The 18,922-nt window shown below is 47.4% G+C and overlaps 1 protein-coding gene across 2 annotated transcripts in view; it reads left to right on the plus strand.

Annotated features, from left to right (window-relative positions):
• The window catches only part of LOC143322943 (uncharacterized), a 30,671-nt gene extending 13,429 nt beyond the window's left edge, over positions 1–17,242 (plus strand). The window contains exons 1-4 of one of the 2 annotated variants that reach the window (XM_076734412.1): positions 8,430–8,517; positions 9,462–11,032; positions 12,053–12,544; positions 16,147–17,242. In XM_076734412.1, the coding sequence (XP_076590527.1) occupies positions 9,679–11,032; positions 12,053–12,544; positions 16,147–16,169 (1,869 nt within the window). In that variant the 5' untranslated portion in view covers positions 8,430–8,517; positions 9,462–9,678 and the 3' untranslated portion in view covers positions 16,170–17,242. Of the gene's footprint in view, positions 1–8,429; positions 8,518–9,461; positions 11,033–12,052; positions 12,545–16,146 lie in introns of those variants that run through there. The other variant, XM_076734411.1, reaches the window with a different exon arrangement.
• Positions 17,243–18,922: the final 1,680 nt, after the last annotated feature.

An 18,922-nucleotide genomic window follows, 5' to 3' on the forward strand; every position in this document is an offset into this window, starting at 1 on the left:
GTTCATTTTCACGTTTTCAATCCAGTGCAGCTCTGGAAATCTGGATTTCCACCCTGTGTTTGAGTGCAGCCATTCGGAACAGCGAGGAACACTTCGGCCTCAAGATGAGGTCAGAGGTCAACGAGCACATGTGGAGCATCCTGAGCCCTTTGGACGATCCGACGAGCTCTTCATGTGAAACATACTCAGGCCTTAAACTGCAGCGTGGATTCAAAGTGATGCAGAAATCCACAGGACTGTTTAACCTGCAAACGACCGAGTTCAAATCTTAAAACATGTTGGACGAACATCGTAATTGAGGCTTTAGTTTAAAAAGCTTTTTTCTGGACAAATCAACAGTTTCCTCTGATGTGACACAATTAGAGCTGGATTCTGTCACATTTAGTGGATCATGCTGATTTGACGCCGTGGTCCTGGGAAACATATTTTCACTTGGCGCTCTGGTGCGATCTTTCATCTGGTCACGTGATCGCTGCCCAGGTGCTGTGAGCGGCCTGATTAAAGGCTGATCAGTTTAGAAACCGTAAAAATGAATGCGCCTCGCTCTCCTCTCAGTCTGGACACGCTTTCCGCCTCCGTCTGAGAGGTCGCAGGTTCAGTTCGCTGCTGTGTCCTGGAGCGGGAGGCCGGGCGTCTGCCGGCTCTTTATCACTGTAACTCCGTCAGCTTCATCAAGTGTGAACGCTCTGACTGGACCGGAGCAATTTTCCTGCAGGGCTGATTTCATTTAATGTGACTGATGGGTTTTATTAGAAAATGCTGCAGACTCTCGGTGTTCACGGCTCAATATTTCAAAAGTACAACTCCATATTTCGCCTGAAATGTCACCTTCACTGGTATTTTCATACATTACCACTCTGTCGGTGTCATTATGGCTGCAACATATAAAATCTTTTTTAAAATCAGAGGCTTTAAAAGGGTCAAGTCCCCTTTAGAAATATGGTTTGAAATTATTTATAAGTACATTTAAGACAATCAATCACATTAAATTAAAGTTGACAGTGAAGCTCTTCAGTTCGATGCCGTGGTCACATGACATGACTGCTGTTCACTACGCTGCTTTACGTCTTTCTGTGGTTTGCACACTTCATTACTGATCGGGGACAGTGGTTTAAAGATCTGCCGCACACGTCTGACTGGTCCCCAAACTCGAGTGGTGACTCAGGAAAGTGAATGTCCTCATGAAACCAGCGGTCCGAGCTGGTCGTGCGCTGATTTGCAGCCATGTTGCAGTTGTTGTTGCTGTGTTCCATGTGGTTTCTGGCTGCAGCTCTCATTGGCTGTAGCTTGTTGCACGCCCCCCCCCCCAACATGACCAGATATTTAGCCTGCTCGTTTGCTTTCGGGCAGCTGCGAGGCATTGCCGAGCGCTTGGATGGCGCCTTTGAACAGCTCACACGGAGCGAGATTTGCTTCTGATCTGTGGTTTTTGTCAGCTTTCTCCAAAGAGTGGAAGGTCAGGGCTTCAGGCCTGCAGTGAACAAAGTTACACCAAAGATCAGCTCAATGTCGCAGATTAAACTCTGACAATCTGGTGATTGTCAGTTTGGACTGAAATGAGTGAAACTGAGCCACTAATGTGATTTACGGTTGTTGTTCTGGTGACATTTGGCTTCATAGGCGACACTTAAACACTGCCAGCAATTCAGCTCAATTCAAAACTTAATTAACAGCAACTTGCAGTACAAAAAGTTGTTTTAAAAGCAAACAGCATGTAGAGGAGCAGCATCAGTACGGGGAAACATCAAGGAAAAGTAGGAAATACAGACTCGCTTCGCTCTCTAGTTAAGTGCGGTTCATGTCTCGAGCAGCCCTGCATCAGATTTTATTTAGAGCCACTTAATGCAAAAATTTCCATTGAAAACCGACACAGCCAGGCAGGTATCAAGGGGAAAAAACCTTTTAAAACTTTTAGTGTCCTCTTGTTTTATTCATTCATACACATTGCCTGGTCCTAATCATTTGCAGGTGATTTAGTGCAATAGATTTGACATTCCCTGGCAAAGGCACAAGAGAGGAGAGAGGGGACAAATTAAACGGAGTGAGGCCACAATTTAGCATTTCAAGAGAAAAAAAATCTCAATTTGAGGAAAGAAACTAAGTAAATCAAGGGTATGACTTGCTAATGACTTGTTCATTCAGGCCGTGAACGGTCCCACATCTGCAGCACAAAGGGTTAAACTGAGGCCCCAAAGCTGCCTGTGTGTGTGTGGATGCAGTGGGTGAGGAGTCCATGTTGAAAGCAGGAAGGTGTGAAGAGGAGGGCTATTATCCCAGTGTGAAGAGGGAAACAGTGATTGGCCACTCTGCCACCTCCCCATTGACCCCCATTACAGCTGCATTAGCTGTGGGATTAGATCGTCTTCACAAGTGAAAACACATGCAGCTGCAGATGCACCCGAGAGGCTCTGAGAGCCCAAATACAGTGACAAATATATCTGCATCAGAAGCTGTTTGCCTCCAAAACCTCCTCACATTAACAGAGTAGATCCGTGAGGAAGGCGACTGACATGCTGGAGGAACGACTGGTCCTGATTCTGAGGGTTGGATCTGCACATGTTCCAGATCTACAAGGCGTTCATGCTCATCAAGCTGCAGATTCTCCACCAGAAGCAGCTCCTCAGTGTCTGCACAAGCTAACAGCTACAGGAGAGCAATGATATTCAACCAGTTGATTGGTCTATGGGAAAAATCTGCTTGTTATCCCTGGATTAACTAAAAAGGCTTTGATGCAGCCGCCTCTCGCATTGCTTCCCTCATTTATCTGGCCTTTAACTGGAGGAGCTGTGAGTGAGCATTAGTCAAACAGAGTACTTCCTGTAGGTGAGGAGACGTCTGAGATCATCTGCTGTGTGCTACATGTTAGCTGACCAAGTTTAGCCACAAGTATGATTAACCGTGCATTCGTCAATGCAGGTGAATATTGAAGGAAAACCTTTGCAGAAATGTTAATTAAAGAAAATCTTTTGACATTATGTTGATAGAAAACTTAATCATTACGTTTGTCTCAAAATGGATTTGCTGTTGCGAATTAACAGATAATTTCGAGGAGACAACTGTGTCTCAATCTGCCTCAAATAGAAATGCTAATCAGAGTGGCTGTAATGCTGCCGTCACTCATACACTGACTCCATTATTTACATATTAAGCTCTGACTGACTGAATTAAAACGAGGACTGTCGCTTCACTCGAGCTGCGCTGCAGTGCGCTAAAGGTCATTTTCATGAAGTTACGTTTTCTCACCTCCTCGTCATCACAGTGCTTTGATGAAAGAAAAACAAAGCTAACCATGGGATGTTTTTACTATCGTTCATCTGGATTTAATACTCCAGGCTGGGAGGGGGTCATTACAGTAGTTATTAGATTATTTTTTGGGGTCGTATCCTGTTGGATCTTCAGCTCCACGATCAAGTGCCGACTCTCAACCTTCCATTTAACAACAGATAACGTTCAGCTTTGTGCTTCACGTGTTCACAACCAAAGACAGAACTTCAACAGGTCTTAAGATGAATAAAATCTGGTTGTGACAGTGGACACATGATGACTCATCTGTCCTGTATTCAACAGTATTCTCCAGGTAACAAACCCGCAGGTGTCACACACAGCTGTAACACTCACAGCCTGCAGGTGGCCCCATGAACCAGAGAAGTAGCCTAAAACCAGCCTTTACTGAACCATCACAGCTCACAGTTTGTCACCGTGTGTTTGAGTTCATGAAAGGGTTCGTTGGTGACGAGCAGCAGGTCGGAGCTCCTCAGGTGTTTCATGGGATGTTTGTCCAGTGAATAGTCTGATAAGCTGCAGTTCAGTTCAGCGTTGTTGTCTGTGTAGTCGCGGCTGCTTCGACAATCAGGTGAGCTGTTAGATTTAAGGCATCTGGCTCAGCCTAACAAGTCCCAGCATTAAGTATGACATCATGAAGTAGTTTCCATCCGCGCCCCCAACTCTGACTTCCTAAGTGTTAAGACTGCAGCAGCTGTTCCTCCGCCTGCCTGTAGGTGCAGCAGGTTGGACGGGAACTGCAGGGCTGCAGATCGATGATCCTTCTCTGAACCTGCTTTCAACCTGTTCCAATGACACAGCGGCTTCTGGCTTTTCTTTGTCAAATTTGACTTTAAAATGAGGTTACGGGGAGGTGTGCCTGTTCTTCGCACTCTGTTATCATGATTTCAAGAAAGATGAATTTTGGGACTGAAGAGAGAATCAGTCAGACAGAAAGGTCATAAACAGAAAGACTGATAGACGGAAAGAGATGAAGACTGACAGGAGGAGGAAGACGGAGAGACACAAACAGAGAGAGAGAGACGGAAACGTCGAGGAGGAATGCAAATCAGAAGACAACGTGAAAGATGTAAAGACAAAAAAGAGATAATGAAGAGGAGGAAGACAGAAAACGAGACAGAGGTGGAAGGACAGACAGAGAGAGGGCGAGGAGGAGAGGAAGTGAAAGAGAGAGAGAGACAATGAAGACAGAGAAAGTAAGAGACAGAGAGACGGATGGAAGGAGAGACAGAATAGAGACAAAATGAGGCAGACAAGACTAAAAGCAAGAGAAGCAAAAAAGAGATGGAGACAGGAAGAGACAGAAAAACCAGACAGTGACACAGACGGATGGACGGAGGTGAAGAGCGAAAGCAGAGACAGACGAATCGAAACAGAGAGACGATTCACAATCAGCCCATGTCTGCACCACTCCTACTCCTCTTCCTCCCATCCTGCACCCCTCCTCGTCTCCCTCCCTCCATTTTGTCGTCCTCCTCTGTCTGATGCTGTTCCAACACCTCGGGGCTTCAGCCTCACATCCACCATCCAACACACTAATGCTGCTCTGCCGCTGCGGCGTAATCACCCACCACGAAAAAAAAAAACCTCCCAAAATAAAGAGAAACCGAAACAAAGGCGGCCGCGGCGGAGCTCAGTCTCGTGTGGCTGAACGTGCCTCGAACAGGCGGGTAGAATCCAGCAGAAACTCACATTTATTAAAACTATAACGTCTGTTTAAAGCTGCTCTGTTGAGGATTTTTACTCTCAGCGTATCACTGTTGGATTAATCCTTAAATCCTGGTTTAATGACTGTAAACAGTGGATCCATAGTTGAGACGATCACTTGCTCCTATCTCACACCTGTATCTCAGAGCTACATCTTCTACATATAAAACTACATTTCCCATCAGCCCCCTTTGCTTCTTGCACTACTCCTCTGCTGCGTGAAAGCTTTGTCCGAATCCAAACGTCCAGTCTGTCCCCACCTTTAAACAGATATAAAGGTGGAGGTATGCTCAAAAAGAACCACTGCAGTTCCTCAAATGGCCACTCGAGGCTGCTGTCAGTCCCCATAGACCTCCATATTAAAGATGAAATAAAATGAACATGCTTGCAGCCTGGTGCAAAATGCACAGGGGTGAATGTTTATGTAACTCACTGCTTTAGTTATATTTAGGCTTTATGGGCGTGGCGGCTTTGAGTGACAGCTAGCCGCTAGGTTTCAGCAACCAGGCCCGCCTCAGCTCCATCTCTCACTCATTTTAGGATTAGTTTGGTGGAGTCGGGCCCTGCCAAGGTGGCGCCGGGCAGAGTCACGGTCACTGAGCTCCATGATGGATCCTCAGAAACCTGTTTGTGATGTCACAGAGTCTGCGTCCAGGTTTCATGCAGTCTTTTGGTTTATCGTTGTTCCGTGGGCGTGGCTGTTGGTTGACGGTCTGAGAAGAACTTATTGTGATCGATTCAAATTTACAATTCACCAAGTCCTCAAGGGGCCTGAAATAGACTTCCCGTCAGCTTCCAAAGAATTAGCTTGGATGGGTGAAGGTCCTTGACTCGCTCATGAAAACAGGTTTGAAGTGCACATTTTATCCCCTCATGACTGGAAGAAATGACGGTGACACATGACGCCACTGACGGATATCTGGATTCAACCTGCGGCTCAGTTTTCTGTTTACCTCCAGGTGGTTGCTCATGTAAAATACACAATAGAAATCCATTAGAGGCTGATGATTGGCCTAAAACCTGAATCAGCCTCCAGTATATTAGTTTATCCATATTTAGAAGATCAGCATGACTTTAAGAAAACAGGCCAGAAATGCTTTAGGGTGGAGAAAAAAGAGTCAAAATGTGAGAAACAAGATCAGGTACTCGAGAAAGTGACATCAGCTGAATCAGAATCAAAGTTTGGAAAGTTCTGGAGTCAGCTGGAACAGATGAGAGCACTAGAAATAAACAGCACATGCAAGTAGTTGATTTGATTTTGATAACGGTGAGCAGTGAATAACAACATTTCGAAGACTCGAATTTGATATATTTAGATTTTCTTGAAGGTCCTGTAGACGCTGACTAGCACAGGAAAGACCAGAGACAACTGGAATGAAACAGAGCAGAGGAGATTTTACTGTTGCATGCGAAGTATTTTAATGAATTCAGCCATCACAGGCTGAATTATTGATCAGCAGAACATTAGCCCAAGAGCTTCATAATCTCTGTCCAAATTCAGCTGCTAATGTGACTGTACGGAAAGACGTCTGGGCAAACGTGTCGCTGAACAAATGAAAGCTGTTCATCGTCTGCTGTGACTGCAAACACAAACTGAAGAGCGGCTCTGATGGTGCACGCTGGGATGAATCACTCACTGATGAAGTCCAGTGAAAGATTAATTATTCAGTCCCAGCAAAAACGAACCGACGTCTGCAGATAAGCGGGGAATGCTAGCCTCTGCGTCAGTGTCACGGAGACTAAGTGTGCACCTTTTCTGCACCTGTTGAATAACACTTTGATTCTGATAGTAAGAGAACGTCTCCATGTGTTGGTGGGGGTGTCCATGTCCATCCTCAGGCCACGAGCAGGCAGAACACATGAGCTAACAGGCTACCAGCAATCTGAATCTCAGAATAGTAAACAGGCCCGAGGCGGGAGGATGGAGAACGCTGGCCACTCGTGCAGCAGGACAGTCGGAGAGCTCGCCAGGTGTTGTCGTCTTGCAGGACTATAGATTTGGCAAAATTGAATGAATCTGGCACCAGTTTGCTGACCATAATGTCAATAAAACATGCCCCCATTCAGCAACAAGTTGGCAAAAACATAGCGCCATCAGCCAGCCGGTCGGCCCTTTGAACAGCATGACAAACTATCAGCAAGACAGCAAAGAAGCCCAGACAGCCAGTCCCAACAGACCGAAACAGCTCTGTTTTTCATTGGTGTGGATGTGTTGACACAATGAAACGTGATCCAAGGAAGCTGGTTTGATAATAGATTCATGAGTTTCAGGTTTGTCAGACTCCTAAATGGTTGGTTTATGTTGTTACAATACGGGATTGTGCGACAGGTATCACGATCGGTCTGCAGATTAATCAGCAGAAATGCACCATTGATAGCGTGTATGTGATTGGCCAATGCAGCACCTTGCAGGATGACGTTTTATTGCATTGCACCAAAAGCTGAGCCAGGTGCAACCTCTCTCAGGAGCCCTCTGCGATGGTAACCCTGCAGCGCCAGCGTGGGTCTCATCGAAATGGCTGCCGTCTGTCTGAATATGATTAAACAATCACTGAGCGAGCTCGCCAGGCTGCCAGTCAGTCGGTGCACCAATCAGTGCATCAGCCAGCCAGGCGGCTAACTCGTCAGACATCAAGAGATAATGGGAGTGAACCAGCCAGCAAGCCAGTCAGCCATCGCATCTCCAGGCAGCCAGTACAGCCAGTGAGCCAGTATGGCAGCCAGTCAACCAGTAAGCCATCCAGTTGGCCAGTCAGTCAGTCAGTTGTGGCAACAACATAGTGAAATTATGTGGAGCATGTGATGTATGTGTTTACACCTCGCTCTCTCCGTCCGCCCGCCTGTGTTTCCCTCCCTCGCTCGGCCCTTCATCTTCCCCGTGTGATTGTTTCTCCACCTGAGTGCCTCCCTGTCTGCGTCGCTGTGCCTCCTTCAGTCTGTCTGACTCACTCCTCCTCCTCTGAGAGCGTTCTCTCCACGTCTGGACTCTCCACACTTTCTCTCAGCGGAAAGTCGGTTACTCCACATCAGCGCGTGACTCACAGATTCATTGATCTGACGATTCATTCATTAAATTCTGCAAAGGTGTTACAACCGAGCGGCGCTGAAGGAGAAGTCTGAGGGTGTTTTTGTTACTGTCGACAAATCCCCTGATAAAACCAGCAACGAACTCAACCCGTCATCACGTCCTCTGTGCCACACTGAACACACCAAGCAGCACCGTGACAAGATCCTGCAGTGAACACACACACACACACACACACACACACACACACACCGTCCTGCTGCCACAAATACACACTAATGTGGATTAATCCACCGCTGAAAATAGTCCCCAACAAATGCAGTTTGCTCCTGTTTGTTTGATAAAGACTACAGCGAGCATATATTTGAGAGGTGTTTTTAAAGATTTATGTCTTCAGCAGGAACCAATGAGCCGCGGACAGGAAGTCGAGACGAGGCTATTATTTCAGCGGTGGTCGTATACTGGAAAGACTGCTGCTGAGAGCATTGAGCGTACTTTGTTTTGTGAGTTCTGCTCAGTTTTTGCATTAAGATACATCCTGTTGACAGCAATGTGAACACATGAAAGCACAGTTATATTTGTCTCTTTGGCACCTGGTGTAGAAAATACCTCAACTATACGTTTCCCCAAACACTCAGACATTGGATGAAGTATTCGAGGGGCGACTCCATTAATATTGCAATTGTATAATATTTCTTCTTGGTTTTAATCAAGTCGGGAAGATTAACCCTGATGATGTCACAGTGATGTCATTGGGGTTATCTCGACTTCAGCGCCATCCAATAAAAAACACACATTTAAGGGAAATCAACAAAATGGAGAATCTGTTTTTGACTAAACCAGGAGCAAAAAGTCAAGATATCTCAAGTTTGACCAGTCTGCCTATAATTTGTGCCTCGTAAGTCGGTTTTATGGACGTGGGATACCAAATCCCTCGAGCACCTTTTCAAAGCGTATGGTACATCGGCGTTCAATGTGCGTCACCTTCAATAATGATTTAAATATCCGGAGCAGCTGAGGAATCATCTCCGAAACACCAGCTGATGACAGTAAAGCAGCACACTTCCAACAGGACAGACGTGTGTCTTTTAGGAGCCGAGGCCTTTTTATTGCTGCTGTCTGGTGCAACCGTTGCATCTCAGCCTTTTCAGTGGAGAAGAATCAGTGGGAGTGTGTGCGTCCCACATCGAATCACGCAGGGTGTGAATTTTGGAAGTGTGACTGATTAGAAAACATCATAATTGCATTGCATTTCCCGCTGAGATTCTCTATTTTGTTACACTTCATTCCCCATTCAATGCACAGTCTAGACCAGACTAATTGAGTGTCTATGGTGTTGATTCAGACTATTAACCATCTGTGCTTCTTCCTCTCTCTCTCTCTGCCTCTCTCCTCATCCCTCTCTCCACACCACCTCCTCTCCTCCCCGTCTCGCTTTTCTCTGCAGGAGTTCGGAGGACTAGTAGGATGCTGAGTATCATTCCTCCTCGCAACTGTTCTCCACCCTGCTCTCCATGACCTGAGAGCGCCACCACAGCGGGAGGAAAGAAACACCAGAGAGAGAGAGAGAGGAAGAGGAAGAGGAGGGCAGAAGGCCAGGGAAGGAAGGAAGGAAGGAAGGAACACACTTTTTTTGTTGTTATTGTTTGTTTTCCCTTTCTGAAATGGCGGCGACGGAGGCCAATGCGGCGCCGGTGGTCCAGGAAGATGGGAAAACCCCCGAGAGCAAGCCGACAGAGGCAGAGCAACCGGCTAAAAACGCCAACGCAAACTCAGAGACTGTCAACAGCGAGATTGTCGATAAAGATGGCACCGCTGTCAACAGTGAGGTTGTCGATAACAAAGAGACTGTGAATAATGACACAGCGGCGGCGGCAGGAGCTGAGGAGGGAGAAGCAGCAGGGAGCGAGGAGGCAGCACCTCCTCAGAGCTCGGAAAACGCCTCCTCCACTGAGCCCAAGACCTCGTTCCTGGACTCCTTCCTCAACAAGAGCGGCCTGGGGAAGGTGATGGGAGGAAGGAAGAAGAAAGAGCAGAGCACAGCCGCTGGAGGAGGGGAGGAGAACACAGCCGAAGGAGCGGAGAAAGAGGGCGAGAAGGGAGGTGAGGAGGCCGCGGCAGCTGAGGGAGGAGCAGAGGGAGGTGCAGAAGGAGAAGCAGCAATAGAGAAAGCTCCAGAAAACGGAGAGAAGGAGGAGGAGAAGAAAGGAGAGAAGGGCAAACCTGCGGAGTCTAAATCCACAGTTCGAGATCTGATCCGGAAGCCAGTGGCGAGGATCTTCTCCCATCGCAGCACGGAGAAGAAGGACGGCGCCGCCGCAGAACCCCAGAAACAAGTAAAGGTTCGGTCCAAGTCCCTGGACCGGCTGGAGGATCCAGAAGCACTTAACACCACCATAGAGGAGGCAGGAGCAGCAGGAGGAGCAGAGGGAGGCGCAGAGGGAGAACAGAAAGCCTCGTCCTCCTCAGCAGCTACCAAGCACATGAAGCGCTGGCACTCCTTCAAGAAGCTCATGGCTCAGAAGGCGCACAAAAAGAGCGGAGGAGGAGAGGATGGCAAGGAGGACGGAGTGGATGGAGAAGGAGGCGGCGGAGACTCCTCCACGCTGGACTCCAAGGAGTCGGGACAGAAGAGGTGGAAGCTGAAACGCTCCTGGACCTTCCAGGGCCTGAAGAGGGACCCATCCATGGTCGGCATCAGCGGGAAGACCAAGGGCTCCGACTCTGCCGATAACGCGAAACCAGAGGAGGCGGCTGCAGCGGGAGGAGCCGAGGAAGGAGAGGAGGCCAAGGCGGAGGGAGGAGCAGAGGAGGCCAAGACGGAGGGTGGGGAGGAGAAGGAGAAAGCCGAGGGAGCTGAGGAGGAGAAGGCAGCATCGGCGGGAGGTGGGACGGTGACGCAACACGCCAACGAGATCTGGACCTCCTTCAAGAAGCGCGTCATCCCAAAGTCCAAACGCGCCAACACAGAGTGCGCCCCCAGCGGGGAGGAGGACGCCAGTGCAGCTGCCACCTCAGGTGAGAGGAGACACATCCTGACAAATGAGACACGAGCAGGTTTGTCCCACTTCCTTTAATCCAGAGTTTTATTTCACGCTGACAAACTGACCAGGAGCAAAACCTCAGACGTGTCATCACGAAGGTTTCAAGCAGCACGTTCTGGTTCAGTGTCACAGTTCAACAGGGTTCAACGTGAGCGCCATTAAAAAGTCAGAACCCGACAGCGTGTTCGCTGGTTCTGTGTGTCTGTCCAGGGAGCGCCGACAGGAGTTAGTGGCTTGCTAACTCTGAGGGAGGTAATGTAATTGAACATTCTCCCAAATAAAATATTCAACATCTGATGTGAAATTCAGATCACATTGTAGCTTCAGTCAACAGTGGGGACTAAATTTAGCCGTTTCTGCCGCTGGCTGCATAAAGAACGTGGCACAAAAACACAGAACCGTGGGCTCATTGAATTTCACCCAAATATCTTTGAACAGAGCAGATTCTCTTTAAACTCAATCACCCCAATTCCTGGAATGAACTCATCTTCAGATAAAATGTGAAAAACACCCAAAAAACACAAATGAGATGCTGATCATGTACCAGAGTCGCTTCGCAGCAGATGAAAACACAGGGTTGTTGCAAATGGTATTTTTTCAAATTTCCTCCTTGAGTTTTGTAATATTGAGTTTTTAAATTCAATTTGGCTGCTGAGGAAAGCTGAGCCTCAAGCACCGAAGAGCTGCGACAAGGAGGCCCAGATGGAGCTAAACGTAGAGTAAATAATGGACTTCAATTCATCAGGTGGTCACAAATAATCTTCAAATCAGTTTAATAAGGCAACAATCTGTAAAATGAATTAACACAGCCTTAAATATAGTTTATCTTAATCATTGTGCTTGTGAAAGTCACAAACCCACCCATCAGTTACTTTATTTTAACCCTTCGTAATCAATCATTCTGCAGGAGGAAGCGACATTTCTCTTAATTTTTCAATGAAAACCTCATTATTCATAAAGAAGCTTCAACCCTGAACTCTCGTCTTCCCTCCAGGTGAGGAAGGAGCAGCAGAGGAGGGCAAAGACGGCAAGTCAGCCAAGGCCAAGCGCTCACATTTCGGTCGTGCCGTTTCCCTGAAGAACTTCATCATGCGGAAGGGCAAGTCCACCAGCGTGGACCTGGGTGAGGGCGCCAAGGAGGAGGAGGAGGCCACGGAGGGAGCAGAAGCAGCAGAGGAGGCAGGTGCCAATGATGAAGCTGTCACAGCGGCCGAGGAGACCAATGACAAAGATGCAGCGGCGGGCGAGAAGACGGAGGCGGCGGAGAGCGGAGGGGAGTCGGCGGAGAAGACGCCTGCCGAAGCTCCGGTGACCAACGGGGAGAACGGCTGCACCAACGGCACGGCGGAGGAGCACGCCACACACAATCACCAGGAGGAGGAGGAGAAGACGACGGGGGGCAGCCCCGTGAAGAAGACCAAGGAGGCAGGAGCGAAAGACGAGGCCAACGCCAAGATCATCAACGCCACAGCGGCCGTGAACAGCGGTGAGTTAGAGCACGCTGAGCGGGACTCTGATGAGCCACCAAACAGCAGCAGCAAAGAAGGAGATACTAACAACAGACAAGACGCAGCAGCACTAACAAACCATAGCAGTAAACAGAGCGAAGGCCGCCGCCAGCACGCTCAGCTAGCGCTAACGGTTAGCAGGGCTGAGGAGGAGGAGGAGGAGCAGGGGGAGGGAGGGGAGCCAGAGTCTCCACAGCGTGGAGGGCGTCACCATGGTGCAGAGCCATGTTTGCAGGGAGAGAGGGAGGTGGAGGAGGAGCAAGATGAGGAGGAGGAGATGAGGAAGAGGGATCTACGAGATGCAGCAGTGGCTATCGTTCAGAACGTGATGTCAGCAGCAACTGACCAATTAGAGAGGGAGCTGTGCATCGACAACGGTCTAAATGGGTGTTATGATGCCGACGTTTGATCCCGAGAACACACACACACACACACACACACTCACATAGAATGACGCAAACACACACTTACGCGCAGGTGAACACGTCTTTTAATGCAAGTTAATGCTTGCATGAATTACACTGAATGTGCCAAAAGTTATTAGCACCGCTAGCACACACTTAGCATGCAAACACACACGTTAACGGAGTTCAGCTTCTTTCAATGAGATCAATATGGATCTCAGGTCTGTGTGGAGCCGGACGCCGTTAGCCTAGCTTAGCATAAAGACTGCAGGCTCTGTCTGAATACACATACCAGCAACTTTAACACTCACTGAGTCTCCTGGTTAATGATTTCTGGACAAACGACAGATTAACCAGCTACAGTTACGATTACTGATTAACTGTTTTTAATCATTTTATCAAACAAAAATGACAAAAAAAATTCACAGATTCAAACTCCTCAAAGGTGAAGGAGTGATGCTTTCTTACATTTTATACAGCAAACAATGAATTAATCAAGAAAATAATTGCCAGATTGTCTGGGGCTGATTAATAAACTGTTTTTAACGAGAAGAAGCTTTAGACGTGTTGGTAGGTGTGTTTTTGGCCTTTGGATGCAGCCAGGCTAGCAGTTTCCCCCTGCTCCCAGTCTTTGTGCTAAGCTAGGCTAACCACACAAGACTTGCACAGACACGCGTGAAGCCGCTGAACATGCAGCACACACACACACACACACACACACGGGCATGCCAGCTTCCCTGGTTGAGCGCATGTTGAGAATACTGCAGCAGTTCTTCCTAAATCCCTTTAATCGTAGCGTCGTTGTTTCATAAGTGTTTGTTCACATAAAAACCAGCGAGTGTTTGATAGAAGAGAAACGAGGGATGAAGAGAAGAGAGAGAGAAGCATCTCTTTCATTTCCTGACTGCTAATTCCGTTGTAACGTCGAGTTCATGCACAGACAACAAAACCATTCACCGATGACGGGGACTGAGGCGGCGAGCGCGGGTTCCCAGGGCAGCTACGGGTGGAAGCTGACTGTCCATGAACTTGTAAATATGAGATGCGCTGCTGCTCGACAGCCTGTCCCTGCAGTCCTTTCAGAGGACGTTTAGCAGTAGTAATGTTTGATTTCAGCTTTTATTTTGGTCTGTTATGACCCACGGACATGACCGGATCGAGCTCTTAAGCGAGGAAATGCGATGATGGAGATTAAATTTTACATCTCCTGACGTTTGAAGGTTTTTTATTCGTCTGGAGGCAGTTTTTCTATTACTTCGTACCGTTTCACACGTTCCCACCTGGGAGCCGCTGCTGGACACTGAGCATCAGGAGGCCAAGAGCCTGCGAACCAGAAGGTGCTCTGTTCTCGCCTCCATTATTTATCAGTGCCAGCCTCCTCTCCATTCAACGCAGCGTGAGGCTCGGTGTCCAGCAGCCGCCTGGCTTTGATCTCACACAGCCCGGCAGATGTTTGTGGAGAGCGTTGCGGCGGCGGCTGCTGCCTTGCGGTTTGCTGGAAGCCTCTTTGAAGCTCAAACTCTTTCGCTAAAATTGAACTCGGTTTAACGCCTCCTGTTTGGCTCGCAGAGGCCGGAAACTGTGCCAGGCTCTCCGCATTGTTGCAACCGCTTTTCTCTGAAAGTAACACTTGATAGAAGCACATCAGATGTCTGCGCTCGCCACGGCCACGTTTAATGTTACGGATTCTGATTTCTGTTCAACATTTTTCGACTTTGTACAGAAGAAGAGCACAAAAAGCTTCACTTACAACCGGAACAACCGTGAAACCGGCGCCGCTCCTGCGTCTTTTAGCAGGATGACGTGCATATGGCTAACGAGCGGTCAGACTGAAGACGGTGCCGAGCTGCTCACCCCAAGACGTTATCACCACAGCTACACTTCAAAAGAAAGAGAGTCCACGTAAAACCTGAAGAACTCTCTGCTGTGTTAGCTCCTCTGTGGCTACGTTAACTTGTTTTGTCGTCTCAAACTTCCTGCGTTACTGCTCCAGAATGTCTGAAGCTTCATTCATTTTGGATGGAAATGATTTATTAACGAGGAAAGGTTACATCCGCTTCAGCACGTTTCCAGCTGATGCTGACAGTCAGAAAGAAAAACGTAAAGCTTCAGTCACAATGAGGGAGGTCGTGTTTTAATTGGGCCGGGAAAGTCTTCCTCGTCATCTTCCTCGTCATCTTCCTCGTCGTCTTCCACGCCAGTGAAGCTGAATGAGCTCGAGGTGCAGCGACACCAAAACGATAATTATCTCAGGAAATTTTGTAAGACGAACTCGTCACGGAAAAGCTGTTTGGACTGAGTGATTCTGTTTCAAAGGAAAGTCGAGCTCACTCACTCTGAAACTCGAGCGATCGCCAAAAAGATGCTGCAAGACTTTCCAAACATTACGAGCAACGTTCCGTCTCGATGCACAGTCCGAGGAACAGAGAGCATTTGATGAAGCTCGAGGTACACGAGATCGAACAAAGACCGCCAAAGGCTCGCAGACCCTCGACCTCCTCCATCCTCCAGCGGCGGCGCTGCACAGGCAGCTCGCCGCTCGCTCCGACTAGCTGTAGCTCAGATAGTTAGCTCTGTGTTTGCTGTGGAGGAGAAAAGCTGGTTTAGCAGACATCAATAGAGTTGAGTCCATCAGCGGATTAGCGGCCAAAATCAAAGTGTTACGGAGCCTCTTCAACAAGCCAGATTAAGCAGCCTTCGCTCTCTGGGGGGAAGCAGACAGAAAGACAGGACGCAGACAGATGGACGGTCAGGGCGTTTGATTTCAGGGACAAAACCGTCTCCGTAAGGTCACGAGTCCGCGAGCTCCGAGCACAAAGGAGTCCAAACATTCGAGAGGAGAAGAAGAGAAAACGCAGGTAGAGGACAAAGAGGGACAGACAGGCAGAGAGACAGACTGTACGTCTTCATGTGACGGCGTCCTCCGTTATGATGTGACGTCACGTCTTCCTCATGAATCTGTTGTTGTTGTTGTTGTTGTTGTTTGCTTTGTGTACGTCCTTAACACAACAATAACGTAAACTAACCAACACTAGAGAGGCCAACATCTGTACTAAACCACTAAACACACATACGACACATGACTGTTTATTATTATTCTTCTTCTTATTATTATTCTTTTTCCAAGACCTATTTTTTAATACATTTTTTCAATCTCTTCTGTTATCATTTACCAGACAAAAAGGCGGGAAACGTGTGAGGCCACACAAAGAGGATTAGAACTGCCCGGGATTCGCTGAGCAAGGAGCTCTGAGCCCCGCCTCCCCTAACTCCTCCTCCTTCCTCCCCCTCCTCCTCCTCCTCCTCCTCCTCTCTCCCTTCATCCCGCCTCCTTCCTCCCGAATAAACGGAGTAATCACGTGTTAACAGGTCACCATGGTGAGAGAGAGAGAATGAGAAAGATGCAATTCATGTAGATGAGAAGTGAAAAATAATAATCACTCAGAAAGCAATAATTCAAGCCCTTCTTTTCGCCCCCTCCCTCCATCCACCCACCCTCCCTCCATCCATCCATCCATCCATCCATCCCTCCATCCCCTCCGTCCGATACATGCATACATACAAACATGTACATCCAGTGTTTTTATCTTTTCTTTGCTTGTCTGTGAGATTTTATATTGTCTACGAGAGAAAAGAAAAACGCAGAAATGTAAAAAATGAAAATCGAGACATTCCACCTCCTGATTTCCCGCCGCCCTGTTTTTTTTCCTCCTCGTCGAGCTACTTAACTCCGCTCTCTGTCTCTGCCGACTCCTGATTGGTGGATTTAAAGAACAAAAAAAGAAAAAAAAAGACTGTTAGTTTTATATTTACGGCCATTTTGGTTTGTAGTCCCCCCTCGACCCCTTCGCCCCGCCCCGTCCGTCCCCGTAGATATTTGACAGTACAGCAGGACCACGTTGCTCCAGTATATAAACTGCCCCGAGGACTGCCACTTCCCAACGACACTGTACCGTCTTCAGCTCTGTGTGTTAATGTTTTTAGACTGTTATATTGTGTACATGAATAAAAAAAGAAAAAACACCATCCGATATTAAAGTCAAAATGTTTTTCTTTTTCTCTTCCTGTTTGGTTTGGATTCTCTTTTTCTTTCTTGTTTTATTTTCTAAAAACACATCTCACTGTTACCGCAGTCTGACGATATGCTGTAATTAAAAAATAATAATAATGATGATGATGATGTTTTGTTGGTCCAAGTTTTCACATGTCCGCTAGCGAATTGTCAAGAAAAAATAGTACAATAAAGACTAAAATCTAACAACTAAACTGCAAGTCATTGTGGGGTTTTCTATTTTTATCTGGATGATTGAAGTGTGCTGTGGGGGGGGGGGGGGGGGGTGGAGGGACAGGGCGGGGCCGGGCGTCACGCCGGAACCTCATTGGATGCTCATTAATCTGTGTATCGATAATCTCATCCCTTTACGTAATGGGCGGAATAATAGGAGATTTCTTTGTATTAAAGTAGATCTGTGTGTATCATCCGGCAGCAGGCTGCGGCTGCTCGCTGACGACAGGTGGACGCGTCCATATGCCGGCCGCCGTCCCCTCACGCCGGCTCGGCCGCGGTGCAGAGAAAACTCTGAAGGCACAGTGTGACCTCAAAAAAGTGCCAGCTGAAGGAGAAGGTGGAACAAACCTCTGTGAGGCCAAAAGTATGTGGACACTTCGCCTGCGTACTTTGTGTACTTTTACTCTTTGACTCCTTCACGGTTTGTCCAAATGAAAGAAATCATAACATTAAACACAGTAAATATAAATCAAATACGGTAAAAAGGTTGGAAAACCCCCTCAGGAGCTTCAGCAGACGTACTGAGATCTTTTACTGAAGTAAAAGTACTCTTAAAATACTCTCTATTTAAGTAAAAGTGCTGGATTAAAAATGCAAAATGTGCTTAAAGTGGCTCCTTTCACAGTGTTATTACAGAAAATTACATTATTGCAGTTTTTTCTCTAACGACATGTAAAAGCATTTTCATGTTGTACTTTGTCAATGTGGAGCCGATTTTACACACTTTGTGTACTACTGGGTACTGCTGATTGGTAGTGGAATACTGCATCATATTATTTTAGAATATCATGTTTTCTTTTATGTAAAAAGTATTTAAATGTAGTGCGTTAGAAGTAGAAAGTGCCACAGAATGGAAGTACTCAAGCAAAGTACACGCATGTCACTGTACTCGAGTAAAAGTACTTCGTTACTTTCCACCACTGGAAACTGGGAACGTCAACGTTTGTACAGAAGCAACGAGGGAAAATCAGATGATGAACACGAGGATTTTTTCCTTCATGGTGGGAAAAGAAACACGAGGACAAAGACGTGTCCTCTGTCCCTCTTTGCTCCGTCTCTTCACACTTGGTGAAAGAACAGTTTTTCTTCTTCTGCATGTCTTTGGGAGGCTCGCTGTGCTTGTAGCTGCTGCGTGGGCCTCTTCTTCTTCTTCTTCTTCTTCTCCTTCTTCTTCTTCTTCTTCTTCTTCTCCTTTTTCTTCTTCTTCTTCTTCTTCTTCTCCTTCTTCTTCTTCTTCTTCTTCTTCTTCTCCTTTTTCTTCTTCTTCTTCTTCTTCTTTTTCTTCTTCTTCTTCTTCTTCTTCTTCTTCTTCTTCTCTCCTCTGGAAGGTGTTGAATCATTAGTTTGGACGCTGCTTCATTTCTGAATCCTCAGCAGCGTCTCTGCACTGTTTGCACATGCAGTCTTTTTAGCATTATTAGCATCTTCTGAGGACCAAGAATGAGCAGCTTGACCTCTGGAGGGTTTCAAGCATGAACAGCATGGATTCTGCTGAGGACGTCCGGTTCTTGCAGCTCAGACGAGCCTCGTTACGAGTGAAGCGTCCCGTCGAAGTGTCCTCCAGCCAAACACAAGCTGCTCGTCCAGTGTGAGCACACCTGACCGTGGGCTGCAGACACACCTTTAAAGGACAAAGTGTGAAGCATGTTAGGTAGAATGTACAC

This window comes from Chaetodon auriga, chromosome 7 (genome assembly GCF_051107435.1).
Source record: "Chaetodon auriga isolate fChaAug3 chromosome 7, fChaAug3.hap1, whole genome shotgun sequence".
Lineage (NCBI taxonomy): Eukaryota > Metazoa > Chordata > Actinopteri > Chaetodontiformes > Chaetodontidae > Chaetodon > Chaetodon auriga.